A 14,973-nucleotide genomic window follows, 5' to 3' on the forward strand; every position below is an offset into this window, starting at 1 on the left:
GAAAAGCAAGTTTTTCTTAATTGTATGTATTGTATTCAACAAATTATGGCTATTGATAAAGAACTACAAGTTATTATTACAATGTATGCTATAAATATATTGATGCTGAATAACTTCAGTGCATAATTTATATTGATCTATGGGGTGGGAGTCAGCAAAAATATTTGAAAAACCATTGAGACTATCCTATAAATTTACTCTTGTAGGCTTTTAAAATTTTTTCTTTCTAATGTAGGCTATTGAAGAGCCTGCTGTACTTCCAAACTAGTGATGAAAGATAATTATCTTTTTGGTCTGCTTTTCAGGTTGAACAATGGAAGCATGGCTCTTATTGTTGTACAAAATACTTCTCGAACAGAGTTTATAAAGCATCTGAAAAGATACACCACTGCAAAAAATCAGGTACTGTTAATTTTTTCCTGGCGATTACGAAAAGAACAGTTAATCGTGAAAGTAGACAAGCTGCAAGAGTTAATGTTAGCATCCTCGTAAGGAGACTTAGCTTCCTGTCAGAATACATTAGCCCCTTTTTAGCTGATTTTTTTTCTTTTTTTAAATCACTAGACTAATACAGATTAGCCTATTTCAGTCCATCTGTTGTGGTTTAAATTGTGTTTGTGTTGTACCATAGTTTTATGGGTGTAAAGCCCTTCCACCACAATAAGGAAATGCATGCTGTGTCTGAATTTTGTGTAGTGCAGAGATGAAAAATGCAGAACTGTGGGGGCATCACACAACTCTGTCAGAAATTGGTACAGTTCGTAATTTCAGCAGGTCATGGCATGCTCTGCTGGTAGCAGTGAGTTGTGAGCATTGATTTTTAGCAGGTATGTATCCCATCTAGTTATATTTGCAAAACTGCATTTCAAAATTGTAGTCATAATTCTGTCTTGGAAGAGAAAAATGAGATATTCAAACATAGATCTTATTGCTGTCTAAAGCCCCAGTGCATGGCCCAAGCACACTGGGACTCATTCAAGTGTTCTGGGATTATGTGAAATCACTGTAACAGGAAGGTTTGGGTTTGAATTCATCTACAGACAGGGAGTTTGGGGGAGAGATGGGTGACAATTCCAGGTGACAACACTAATGGCTGAATTGAGGAAATAGCTTAAGCTTTCCAGGTGTACTTTTGAAGGAATGCCTTGATTTTCTCTCTGCCTTTGTAGTTACAAATCAGACAAGGAGATGTGGGCCCTCCTTTAAGCTTGAGACAACCATTTACTAGAACTGTAACTAGCCTGGTTTAGGACAAGATGACTGGTAATGATGAGCAGAGCACAGGAAACAATCTGCTTGGACTTTCACATATTCTGAAAGTATTTGGAACACTATTTTTTTTCCTGAGGCACTGTTTAGGATATAAACACCACATTAATATATAAGTACTAGCTGGAATATATAATGGCTCATGTGGTCAAAGCTTGAGTTAAATGTTCCTACTTAGAACAAAAAATGTGCCAGCTTTTTGATTTCAAGTAACCCATTTTGTGTTAGGCTATCACCTTGTATCTTTATTTGCTGTCTTTCTGTGTTTGGTTTAGTTCAATTTTCCCTTTGTTGAGACCTACACAGTTCAAGAAGTAAAAGTACAACCAAGGCTTAAAAGTGGCCCTGATGCCAAGGAAAATGTGTGTCTGAGTGCAGAAGGAAACTACCCTTGGAATATAGATGGAGACCTAATGAAGGAGGCATCAGAGGTTCATGTCCGGTAAGGTTCAGTGTCCCATTTAGGGCCCACACCCCCACAACAGATCAGTGCTGCAATCTCAGATGTGTCACATCTCTGTAGGGCACAGATGGTCCCACAGTCAGGTGAGCTAAATGCTCCTACATAGAACTGCTTGCACTGCAGGGTCTGGCTCTCCCACCATCGTTTGGGCCTCTGCCTTGGCTGCCCTGTGTTCATCTCTGGAAAGGTTTGTTATAACTCACATGGCCTTTCCTTCCTGGTGCTTCATCAGCTTCCACTCCACTTCTCCTCTTTCTTGTTACTTTACTACTTCTTGTTTCTTCTTTCCTGCTACTTTACCCTTCCATTTCTTGGAGAACAGATGTATATAATGTGTCTCCATGAGGAGCTCCTTTTGGGACAAGGATTCCTACTTGGAAAGCAGCATGTGTAAGGTTAAGAAAAACATGTAGTTCTTCAATTGTGGAAATCTTAATGCTGCTTGAGAATAGTCCCCATATCCAGCTCTAAGAATGAGACTACAAATACATAGCAAATGGGAGGATTATCAGTGGAATTAAGGGGGCAGCAGCTCATTTTTCTGCAATGCACACAGGATTAGTTGAAGGCACACAGCTCAGAGTAAGTCTGGTCTGTAAAATAAAAGGCAGATCATGTTGTAGGGTATATAATATATTCTTCTAAAGATGAACCTATAGGAATTGTCAAAATGTAATTCAACCTATAGGAATTGTCAAAATCTAATATATTCTTCTAAAGATGAACCTATAGGAATTGTCAAAATGTAATTCTCCCTTTTATATGGATTTATTTCCATATAAAAGCTTGTACATATTCATTCTCCTTGCCAGTCTCAAAAGCAGCACACCCATTGCAAGAGTTGATGACACTTGATTGATAAAGTTTGACTTCCTTGCTTCCCAGGGTGCATCCTCAACTTATTGATCTCTATGGAGTGAACACTGATGACCTGGAGAGCTCCCGAGTGACGTGCAACTGCATATAGAAGGGACAAACTGGAGATTCTATAATAAAGAATCCTGTTCTCACCCCCATGCACAGCTTTCCAAGGTCTGGACTTGTACTGATATCAGTTGTAGCAGAAGTTTAATTGGTAAGGGTTAGGGTTTGTTCTAATTCTAGGTTTAAATTGTTATTAAATTATATATTTTAGCAGGTTCTATTTAACTGTATTGAAGGTATTAGGCTTTAAAAAGAAAAAGTGAAAATTGATTGTATTGGGTTTAAGAAGTGTCCATCAGAATAGAGGAAATTTTTTTTTCCATTAGTGTAGATTGTTTTAGATTGAGATACTTCTAAGTCTGCTGCTGCTATTTATGTCCTTAGGTAACTCAGTTCAGCACAGGGAAGAACCATACCTCTACTCACCAGCTCTAACTGAAGAATAGTGGCAAAATAAAAATATATGCATTTATTTTTTTAATCAACTGCTTCTATTTCTAGTTATGATTTTTTAACGTTGCCTTAATATATTTTCTCTCAAAATGTTTCTAATCAAATAATACAAAAGAATATGTTGATGTCCTGTATGGCTTTTCTTTGTGAAAATGTATTTTAAAACCTGCTCTTTGTATAAAATTAGTATTTTCTCTGTTTAGAATTGAAATGTTATTCAGCATAGTTTTTGTTGCTGCTGAGACTAAAGTTGTGATAAATAAGTTAATAGTTGACTTAAATTTTTATAATTTCCTTGTAGGGCATAAACATAATTTTTGAGTGTTTGTGGTTTTGGTAATTTACTTAATATTAAAGGCAATTATTTCAGAGAACAGCAAATTAAGGCTATATTATTTCCAGGAACTGGCTTCCTTTGAGGAAAAGTAGCCCCTGTGTTTTGGCAGGACCATGGGTAACGAGTGTTTTCCTGGTCCCTCCTCTGGGAGCCGTTCAGAAGGCAGTGCACAAACGAAAGCTACATTGGGCCAGGGCAAGACTGAGCTGGTTTTGGTGTTTTCTTCAGGAAGCTGTCAAGTGTAATGTGAAATCCAGTCTTTGTATGATGTTGCTAAATCAAGGGGTTAAGCCTTTTCAAGAGATTCTATAGCTACTATGATTTTAAATAGTTGTAAAAATTCTTATGTGTGATAAATACACAGGACTAAGTACCACACCTGAAGCACTGCAGGTGAGGATTTGGCTCCTAAACCCAAGCTATTGCCTGTTGTCCAAGTCACAGGCAGCAGTCTCCACTTAAAATTCATACTCTATCCCATCAAGTTATTTTAACATGCTAAGGCAATTCAAACTAAGCTTCTTTAAGTTGTTTAAAAAGGCATTCCAACAACACTTAGTAGATTTAACTTATTTATTAAATGAAATTTAACAAAAGAATTGAATTTACAGAATCAACAGCATTCATCTGTTAAACTTGTTTGGGTTTTTTTTAATAAAATGCAGTTGAGTAATACTTCATAATCTTGCCACCATCAGGACATTGCACATTCATTTTTTGTCAACTTGGTTTATAAAAGCTTCATAACTTTGCTTCATATCCTATGAAAAGGCAGCCAACATATACATGTTAACAATCAAACCTGAATAGAAAGTGTACAATTTCCAAGGCATCATTATCACATGTACTGACTTATGTAAACTATTTCAAAGATAAATAAAATGCTTTTGTTTCACTTCCTTGCATTGTTTGTACTCAAAAGAACATGAATGCTTCTTCCAGTATTTGAGGTATATTTTTCACAGTATGCTGTAATGTCAAGCTAATTTCTGTTCAAAGTTTTTTTTGGTTAAAGTGCAAAAATTCACTAAAGCCATTTGGAAGGTAAGCGTTTTTGGTACGGTTTTCACACGTATTTGCAAGAAAGTATTTAATTCTTTACATATTTCATTTTGCCTTTTTAAAAAAATATTTGCACATTCATTTGTCCTTGCACTGTAGATATTAGAGGAAAACATACTTTGGAGTGATCTACATCTTTGGCATCAAATGAAGTAAAAGGAAGATACAAAATGGTCCCAAATACCTTTGGAATCTGTGGGCAACATGGCTTTTATGGCACCAAGCACTCTGGTAGCAGAAGTGCTTGCTGAAGGCACTTGCAGTGGGTTTGAGTTTCAGGCTAATTCCCACAGGATGGATGGTGCAGCTCTGAAGCCTTTGCACAGGGGACATTCCATTCTGGGTGCAGTTCACAAAGACATCCAAGGCTGGCCTCACTCTGTCCTTCTGCTGCAATAAATTCTGTCACTGAAAAAGCTGAACGTTCTCCAGCTCTTCTGGGGAGCAAAGGAAGGTTTGTTTCCCTTGTGGTTTGTGCTGTTTCACCAAAGCTGGGTGGTAGTGCAAACTTAGCTAGCTGAAGAAAGTTCCTGGAGTACAGAGCAGTGGTTTGATCCATGCTTCTGGTGAGTCCTTGCCTTTCTTCTGAGTGGCTGCTGAGGGTGCCTGTTTGGATGGTATTTATCTGACACCTTCCAAGAACCCAAGCTGCCTCTCCAAGTGACTTCCTTATTCAGTACTTTCTGAAGTACTTCATCTAAAGATAAAATTTGGCCCATTGTGGTTGGCAGTTGGTGTCTTTTGGGTATTTGTGTCTCTGTTTTGTCAGCTGAAGCCTGTCTTTTTTTCAGGTTCTGGAAGAATGCCAGCACTAAATCCTATAAAAAGTACTATAGAAAAGTCTGCAAATAAATATAAATAAATACTTGCTTTAAAAAAACCCACATAGAAATAATTAGTTGGAGAAGTCCAAAACCTTATGGCAGCACTGTCTGAGGAAAGGATGAAACAAGTACTTCTACCACGCTTGCAAGTACAATGTTATGGATGGCTACAAATTATATTCTCCAATACTTTAACCTTTCTACAGCTGCATCTCCAGGCTACCCCACACAATTCCCTGCTCTGAATTCACCTTTGGCCTTCCTGGTTCTGGCTTGCCTGGGTGTCTGAGTACCTTCAGTGATGTGGCTGTGCCTGTGAAGCCAAAGCTTACCTGCAGAAGCCCAGAGCTTCTGAGAGCTGTTTTCTATGTCTGTGTGTCCTACTCACAGTCCTACGGGTTTGAGCTAATTTACCCTTGGTAAAATGCCAGAAAAAGATGAGAGAGGATTTCTTCTTGAATGCCTGATCAAAATATTATTGAAACTTTAAAAATTATAGAATAACTCCTGCTAATGTGTTTGAGATCTTACTTTCCAGGATTGGCCAAAATTATTACTTTCTACAAATACTTCCTTTTGGTAAGTAATTCTTGTCTTTATCTTTAGTGTTCTTCTGTCTGTTTGAAACCAGATATATATATATACACATATATATATATGGCATTTCAAATATTACTGGGAGACTTCAGAACAAACTGGTTTACCATTTTCATATTAGAACAGTACTGTAAGGTGTATCCTCCATACAGTTCAAGGAAATAAAGCATGTTTTGTAAGAGCAAGTAAGTTCAAGGTTTAGATTTCTTGTTGCTGATGTTTCTCCTGTGAATTAATCTGAATTTTAATTTCTTCATTTTAAAATCAAATGTTTATTTGCCATCTTAGTCATTTTTGTTCCCACTTTTAAAACTCCAGCTGTCTCTTCTGTTCTCATCCTGAGGGATCTGTTTGTATTTCCTTTTGAAGAAGCCAATCTGAAATAAATAATTTGGAATCTGTTGTCAGCAAATCTTTGTCATCAAATCTAAACCATAAAAGATTATTTAAAATAAAAATGCCTATGTATGGTATTTATGAAGTATGGTATTTGCAAGTGCTTTGTCATACCAAGTAATCAAGTGTTACTCATCAATCAAAAAAGTAGGTTTGCTTTTCCTTCTTTTAATTTTTGGGAGGCTAATGCTGTTCTGTATGGAGTAAAGACTTGGGCTTGTGATGTGAACTTTAACAGTTCATGGAATCCAGTATTTTTAAAAATATGGTAATAAAATGTTAAATTTGTTTCATTTCTACATGTCCATGTAAAAATGATGGATGGAGAAAGTCTTCACATAGGTAAAGAAGTTAACAATCTCTCAATCACTTGTCAGAGGATCTGCATCCTTATTAGTTTTGTCTTTTACATAGGCACAGAATTTTTTTAGTATTTATGTTGCAGTTTGAGATACCATATAAAATATTGGAAACGGATTTGTGGTGTTGAGCAACAGAAAATGTAGAACATACAGAAGATGAAATGAAAAAATGGAGAAACACTTCTGAAGAACCCCAGGTTACAGGAGGAATTCTCTTTCTTTCGAAAGGACATAACATAGTAAAATGTTATTTATTCTGTAATCCAAAAATCCTCCAACAGTCTGAATTCCTGACTTGAAGCAAGTAAGGAATACTCAAAACTTACCTTCCACAATATAAATGAAAGAACCGATAACAAGGCAACACCAACTATTAAGCCGAGGGAAATAATTAGCACAGTAACACGGTATTTTGGCTTTTGGTGGTGCATTCCTTCCAAATAGACCTGAAAAACAGAAAATAAGCTTAGTGCTAGCCGTTGGGGGTTTTTCCCTAATAGATACTAAAAACTCTAGGAAAATTAATTAATTTTAAAAGTAATTAACACTATTCATTGCTGGTGTATAGGTTTGTATAGAATTCTACAATATTAATTGCTATTAGTTTTTCTACTTTAACATGTTCAGCACAAATTCATAAGAGAATTCTTACATATGTGACTTGCTTGTCCTTGTGTAGTTCAATAACTTTTGCACTTTTTTCTGGCCAGGCCATTGCTCTTACTTCAAACTTCAATACTGATGCATCATCCTGATAAAAAATAAAAATAAAAATCTATATTTTAAAAGATAACTTTACCACACTGATTCTTGCCCAGCAAAAATGATAGCACAGCTGCTGACATAACCAGAATCTCACACAAACACAGAATGGTGCTTTTTTCTGAGCACAAAACAAATTAGTACCAGAAGCTGGAATGAAGCCAGGTTGGATTTTACTTAAATCCACATCCATGCTGCTTTTCTTAGAAAAATACAATTATGAGTTGAAATTAAATCCCCATCCTACATAACCCAGCCAGAATAGGCAAAGCAATACATACCATAAAGTGACAAACTAAAATACATATTTTTGTTTTTCATACATCACCTTGAGCCTTAGCATTGGCAACATAAAATAGGTTAAAACCTAGAAGATTTAGATTTACTCATGTTTGAATCATGTTTCACTGATAGAAAACAAATACTAATACTTGAATTTATATGCAGGGAATACTGCAAATATGCCTTGAAATATTCCCCTCAAGTATGAAAAATTCATGTGTTACCATTTGTAGAAGTAAAGGAGTAGCCTCCAGATGCAAGTGAACAGTTGCTTCTTTTCCACTCTCCATGTTTCCCAGCGTGCAGTGTATTTGCAAGCAAAGGCTGTCATTCTTCATGCAGTACTGTACAAGGGAGGGAAAGATTAAAACTTAACTTTATCAACTATATAATCTTAAAGACAATAAAAACTGACTAAAAAGGATTCATGTTTATTCTTGAAAACTCAGGATATAACTTGAGGTTGTCATCCATCACTGTCATTCCAGAGGTGCTAAAGGTAAAGTAACAAGAGACCAACCTAATTGTTATACAAAATACATAATTTTTATTAAAAATTCAGTTATTTTAAGACTGAAAAAGAACAAGTGTCATAATTTGTTTATATATTTAGGGTTTATTTTTACACTTATTTCAAATTAGCTTTTATCAATAATGATGAATGACAATAACTCTTTGCTGTCCAGTGCAAACAGTGTAATTGGTTGATCCTTACATTTGTACATTGACAACTAGTACCACTTCACATAGCTTTGGAGAAGACAAAAACATAAGGCTGTACATGATTATGTTTATTATATCTTTAACATTGTTCTTTATCCAAGACTACCATGCTGAATACTGACTGGATATTCTAGTGCAGGCTTTTTCTCAATCATTGGCTGATATTTCTTGTAATGTGCTTACTTAAAAGTCCCAAATTAACAATTTTCAAAAAGAGGTAGGGTTTTTTTTGTTTGTTTTTGTTATTTTTTAAGATGACAGATTAAATAATGTTGTACTTTGTCAAAGACAAAGTGGAGGAAACAGATTCCTATGAGGACAAAGCCCCAGCAATGCAATGCTAACACAGCAGCTGTGGCTTGGACTGTGGAGTGGAGTGTCTGATCTCCAGCAGGGTCTGTGAGCAGGAACAGAGGGATGAGCTGGAACAGGCCACACATGTATGGCACTCTCCCAGCCTCCCAAACATTTTTAATTGCTTCCCAGCCAAATATGATTTCCACGTATTTTGTAATTCTTGACTTCCATTAACTTGTATAGTCTTCCTTGGAATTCAGTTACTTTTAACATCTGGGGTTTTTTTTAAAACCTGGCTCCTGTTAGTTATGTTTGCTGGCACTGCTTTGATGAGGAAAAGACAATGAATATTTGATCTGCATACCACATGTAATTAAAATAAAGCCTGTTTTTCCCTTATGCATCATTTCTGTTTGTTACTGAATTTCCTCTGCCATTCTGCTTGCCCACTCATTCAGTTCCATACCCCTCTGGCAGTTTTTTGTAGGTGTCTGTCATCCACCCTGACTTCAGCAATGTGTCATTAATCAACTTTCTCAGCTCAGTTCTCACCCTTTCACTAAAGTCACTTATGACTATCCTGAACTTACCACAGGTCCCACCACACATCCTTGGAAGATGACTCTGTGACTTCATTATATAAGATACACTCTTTTCTTAAGGCTTATTCATACAGTCATTTCCCACTGATGCCAAAAGACAGAGCTTACCATGTGCCTCTTAATAGGCTTTGAAAAGAAAGTGATGACATCCTTTAATATGCTTTCATTTTTTTCTGTTGCAGTACAGTCTCTGGGATATTCATTATAGAAGCAGTGTCCAGCTGATGTCTGAAAATAAATATAACATCATTATTAAAAATGTAAATTTTATTTCCAGAATTCTGAAACACATGGGGCTGAAGATGATCCTGTTCTAGTTCACTCTGTTTCACCATGGCTAGCAAATCAAACACAGACTGAGGGCCTAGCTGACTTTGTTTTGCTTCTCTTTTTCATAGAATTCATACAGCTACTACTACATAAAGTAGCTTTTGCTTACCTTGATATCCAATGGGTTGAATAATTTGATGTCCCTGGGTGGAAAAGCATTTGGTATCATTATTTCCAAGCTGGTATTTGGAGACATGCTTGGTCCTGCACTGATAACCTTGTGGGGAAGAGGTGAAGAGTTCAACAGTTAAAACTTCAAGGTAGCTATTCAGGGAACAAAACTGCACATATACAAATACATAAAACTGCACAGAATGGGGTAGCAGCTGCTCTGTGTGCTGTCAGGAAAGTGGATTGTGCTAGGAGTGTTAACATCTTGTTCATTCATTCTGTGGGCTTACTGAGCCCTTCCCTCCTCCAGAGCTGATGAGTAAGTAGTGCTAATCTCTGATGAGTACCTGAGCCCATGCAGACTGCCTGCCAGGAGAGGATGCAAAAGGAACTAGGGGAGATTTATGTCCCAACTCCTGCTTTTAATCCACTGAGGACAAATTTCATGCCATAGGTACTCTTACAAGAAGCTCCTAATTCCTTTTTCTTACCATAATTCCTTTTGAAGTGTTTCTGAAAGGAAGAAGTGGCAAGTCAGAACTGCTCTAGCATTTTCAATCCTGCTTGTGTTAGGAAATTTTTCTCTGATCACTCAGTGGAAGACTTGCTAGGCCAAAAAAAGTTTTCTAAGAGGGATTAACAGCAACTTCCCATCACTAATGCACAAAAATTACTCATGGTGCCCTCGTACTCTTAAGTTTCCTTACTGACTGTCTAGACTATCATTAGATGCACTAAACATTAACCTTCAAACAAGGATGACAGGGTTTACAAAGGAAAACTCTTACATGGAAAGTGAAGTTGATATTTTCCTTCATACATGTCATTGCTGAATCTTTCTCTTCTGCTCCATAAACAAATGAGGTTGGTGACACGAACCTACAATGGTTTAGAAATTGTTAATAAACAGAATTCCTACATATCATTAGCATAGCTTTCTGCTTCATGCTACCTCCAGTAAGATTGGTTGTAAGAAAACATCCAAGTTTGCTTTTAAGTAAATCTAAGAACATAAGAGTAGAAATCATCTGCTTTTGGAATAGAAACCCTCTACATTTGTACTTTCCTCTGAAAAAGGCAGATGAAGCATAAGAAGTCATAAATCCTCACCAAAGCTACACTCCATGAATGCCCCACAACAAACCCATATCATGGTTCATGTTAAGCAAAAAATCTGAGGATCTGTTATGCTCTGATTAAACACATATTTCTGGAAAAAAATCCACTTTTTAAGACATGTTAGTCTGTTCAGAGACAAGTTTGATGCACCACAGACACCAACGGTCTCACCCCACAGCAGTGGAAAAAAGCTCTTACAAGTGTCTAAGTCAGTGCCCAGGACAGCTGTGCCAACTCAGTCCCAGGATTTTTTAGCTATGTCACACTTCTGTTTAAAGACTCAGTGAATTTAGAACAGTAACAAGACAACAGTTCTGTGATGTGCAGGTAATACCAATAGGGGACTCACCCATGAGTATTTAACTCCACCTCATATTTTAGAGGTATAGGTAAAGTCAGCGTGTTATCCAGCAACATGTTCCCATCTTCATTTTTACTACAAAAATGCAAAGAGAAAAATCTGCATTGAAGGCACCATCATAAGCTATACACTATTTCTGTAAAAAATATTAAGCAGACCTTTTAGCTTATTAGAATAAACATATTTAATTGGTAACAACATGTCAGGCATTAATGCCCCCCACATTTTTACAGGCAGAAACCTACTAATAATTTAAATGTCTATCACCTATTTTTTTTTGTAGTTTCTCTATTTGATTTGCAGCCAATTTACTTTCTTGCAATCCTGCTTTGCTGGGTCTTTCCAGTTATCTGTTTTCCAAAGCTAGTAGTATTTTTCATTGAGCAATTTTTATTAGACTTTACCAGGTAGCATTAATGGTGATGTTGAGGTCCTCATCTGCTCTGGTTAACGAGCTTGCATCCAAAAGGAAACTATAATCCAGCTGTAGAACAAATAAAATTTTCCTTATATTAAATGATAGTGTATCTTGACATAGTTTCAATGCAAATATTTTATTAAGCTCATTTAGAACTCTCTGCCCTAAAAAATTCAGTACTAAGGAAATACTTAATTTTTGTGTCTTCTAGTCCCTTTCTATTGACCTAACACATATGTCCATGGCATTGGTCAGCCCACTTGTCTAGAAGCCAAGCACAATCAGTCAATGCACAAAACAAACACTCTTGGCCCTTAATGTATTATTTCAGGGAGTGTTTAAGCAATTAATTTAAAAGTAGCAGGAGAGATACAGACACCAACATGATAAGAGATGGTAGTTGGGAATGAAGAAGAGAGCCAGAGATTTTTTTCCCCCCATGAAAATCCTCATAGCAAATTTAGGGTGTTTCTAAAGCTAGGAACTCCATTTGCAGCTTACCTTTGAGTTGTGATCCACATATAAATAGCCAACACTGCACTCAAGTGTCACTGCATTAATTTCTTTATCTAATACTGCACAATGTATCTGTTTTTCTTCCTAAAATAAAGGACAAGTTACTAATGATTAAAATAAAAAAGGTGTTTTTTCAGACACTTCAAATTACATGCACACACTAAAATTGGGTGCTTTATATTTTCCTGAACCAGGTGTTTGTTATTTCACTGATGCCAATATCCAGAACACCCATGATCACTTTAACATAATAGATTATATTGATTATTGTATCAGTTACTTCATCTGCTTCTTGCTTTTACTGAAGCTAAGGCACATGCACCAGACCCAGACCCCCCCATGTTAAAAGCCAACTCACCAAGATGGATCTGGGGCATTCTACATGGAGAACAGTTATTTTTAAAATGCAGAAGGAGAGCACAGTTAGATTTATGACTTTTTGTACGCTTGTGTATTTGGGAAATATTCTGTGAGATCTTTGTGATCACTGAAAACATGACCATAAGCCAAAAAACAGCTGTAATATCCTGAAAATATTTTAAAAACTTTTTTTTTATTATTTAGTTGTTACTGAAATTATGTAAATCATCTGTATTGATAAATTGCACTTGATTTAGGTAGCTAGAAGTCTAAGAATCTAAAAATTGATGCTTTGGCAGCTTTTGATGAAGGGTCATAGGTTCAGTATCTAAAGAAACTCAACAATTCATAAACGGAATTTGAAAAACACCAGGCAGAAAAATAAAAATATCAAAGGATTACTGTTTGAGAGATTTTTTTTTCCTTACCAATTCTAAAACTCGAATGTAATAAAGACCTTTAGGGATCTGAACATGGAGGAGAGTTTCATATGCATCATCTCCAACATTAAGCAGAGAAATGTTCAACAATAAAGTCTTCACACTTCCAACACCAAGGTATGTTTTCTTTTCGTGAGACCTATAAAAATAATTACAATGTAAATGGAAAGTAATTTTAGAAACCGCCTGTAGGCAAAGCTGCTCTTTTAGGTAGTTTCAGTTGGTTCTGACAAAGCTCAGCTGGAGATGTAAGGGAAGGTTTTACTCCATTCTGTGACTAAGGTAGGACACCAGTTATGTGATGGTCACCCCTGAAAGGCTGGAGTGGTTACTGAGGGAGCAAGGGAATTGTCATCGGTCCAGCTGTGCTCCTGGCCTTTACAAGTCCTTTCCTTTACAGGCCAGAATAGCCATGTGTCACTGCTACAGCACTTTCAGATGTTATTTCAACATTCACTCTTTGCACTCAAATGTGGGACTGAGTTAATGTGAAGAGGGGCAGAGTGAACGTGCCTCTCTTATGATCTGTGTAATGTTCTATATTCATGTTACAAGTACAGACACCCTGTCGGGGGCTGAAAGTAAACTTCAGCTTGACATTAAAGTTTAATTAAGACTTGCAGAAAGGGTGCCTAGAAATAGACATTTATCAGATATTCTGGCTCGAAACCAAAGCATTAGTCACTGAACACCTTTGGGAAAGAAGCTGGCACTTACAAAAGCAACAGAAGGCAAAAGCACTGCATAAGCAGATAGGTTCCAAGACAAAAGCAAATTAAAGAAAAACACAATGTTAACATTTTGGTAGCTTGTCAAGTTTAGGTTAAATTGGAACGTTGTTTTAGCACTTATATACCCAGCACTCACTCCTCTTACCCACGTTAAAGCCAAGCTCATTAACAATATGCTGTCACAAAGATGCCTCCCAGCTTAACACACAAGTACACAAAAGCACCAGGTGCACATCTGGGACTACAACAAAGCTGAACCAGAGCTTTTCCCCGGTAATCATATTTCATTCTTCATTAAAAAATGCATGATGCAGACTAGAAACTTACAGGGCAGGCCAAAATCTAAGCAATTTAAACAAAACATGATAGTGTATACATGAAGACTTGCTACTCAGTAAATAAAGCATTACATTGCCATCCCTATTTGATTTCATTCTTTTAAAGCCAAAGGTGGTTGCCCTGCTCTTCAAGGATAATGAATGCATTCTGTCAAGACAAAATAAATTATCACTTCACAGTTAACTAGTTTTTAATCGAGATTCTAGGGGCACAAGGTAATTTAAGGTGATACTTCACACTTTATCAAGATACTTAGACTATTTATTTACACTGCAAATCTGCTACTGGGCCTAATGTCAAGCAGATATGTTATAATCTGTGTTTTTCTTTCTTAGAGCTCGGAAGTGCTTACAAAACTGCATTTCTAATGTCACAAATGCAAATTCTGCACAACCATTCTTTCTAAGAACTTTATGAGTGTTTAAATGAAATAACCATCCAGCCTAAGAAAATGAAAGGGCTTAAGACTCATGCTACAGGCCACAAGTTAAAGTAGGCAGAAAGATACACATCTTACTCTGAAATCTGTGAAGATGACAAAGTTTGTGCTCAGGATCACACAGGTGGGATTAATCTGCATTAGGTGACTGTCAGCATCTTTTGATGCCATTTTAGGTTGTTCAACCTAGAATCTTGATTTGAGTAGCATCGACTTTAAAAGTGATGAATGACATGAGAAAATCTAAGTTATAGGTAAAATATCTAAATAGCTGAGACTCACAACAGCTACAATTCCTCTTTTTGCTCACATGTATTCCTTACTTTGAAATATAATAGTCAATAAGGAAAAAGGTTATGATGATAAAATACAACTTAAAACAATTAAGTGGCTCTTTTATGTAAGAATATTATATCTTCAGTTTTATACTGCTGATTGAGACTTCATTCAGTGCAA

At 36.4% G+C, this 14,973-nt stretch overlaps 2 protein-coding genes across 2 annotated transcripts in view; one reads left to right on the forward strand and one right to left on the reverse strand.

The window, feature by feature from the left end:
- Positions 1-4,341, forward strand: part of CERKL (ceramide kinase like) — a 52,033-nt gene extending 47,692 nt beyond the window's left edge. Inside the window, exons 11-13 of the mRNA XM_058027581.1 lie at positions 306-402; positions 1,545-1,711; positions 2,618-4,341. Of these exons, the coding sequence (XP_057883564.1) occupies positions 306-402; positions 1,545-1,711; positions 2,618-2,699 (346 nt within the window). The 3' untranslated portion in view covers positions 2,700-4,341. The remainder of the gene's footprint in view (positions 1-305; positions 403-1,544; positions 1,712-2,617) is intronic.
- ITGA4 (integrin subunit alpha 4) overlaps positions 4,006-14,973 on the reverse strand; it is a 34,578-nt gene continuing 23,610 nt past the window's right edge. Inside the window, exons 18-28 of the mRNA XM_058027580.1 lie at positions 12,997-13,147; positions 12,194-12,292; positions 11,679-11,758; positions 11,263-11,349; positions 10,583-10,673; positions 9,793-9,900; positions 9,462-9,581; positions 7,956-8,075; positions 7,340-7,438; positions 7,014-7,133; positions 4,006-6,306 (exon numbers count right to left, since the gene is read on the reverse strand). Coding sequence (XP_057883563.1) covers positions 6,214-6,306; positions 7,014-7,133; positions 7,340-7,438; positions 7,956-8,075; positions 9,462-9,581; positions 9,793-9,900; positions 10,583-10,673; positions 11,263-11,349; positions 11,679-11,758; positions 12,194-12,292; positions 12,997-13,147 — 1,168 coding nt within the window. The 3' untranslated portion in view covers positions 4,006-6,213. The remainder of the gene's footprint in view (positions 6,307-7,013; positions 7,134-7,339; positions 7,439-7,955; positions 8,076-9,461; positions 9,582-9,792; positions 9,901-10,582; positions 10,674-11,262; positions 11,350-11,678; positions 11,759-12,193; positions 12,293-12,996; positions 13,148-14,973) is intronic.

The sequence above is a fragment of the Melospiza georgiana genome, chromosome 7 (assembly GCF_028018845.1).
Source record: "Melospiza georgiana isolate bMelGeo1 chromosome 7, bMelGeo1.pri, whole genome shotgun sequence".
Lineage (NCBI taxonomy): Eukaryota > Metazoa > Chordata > Aves > Passeriformes > Passerellidae > Melospiza > Melospiza georgiana.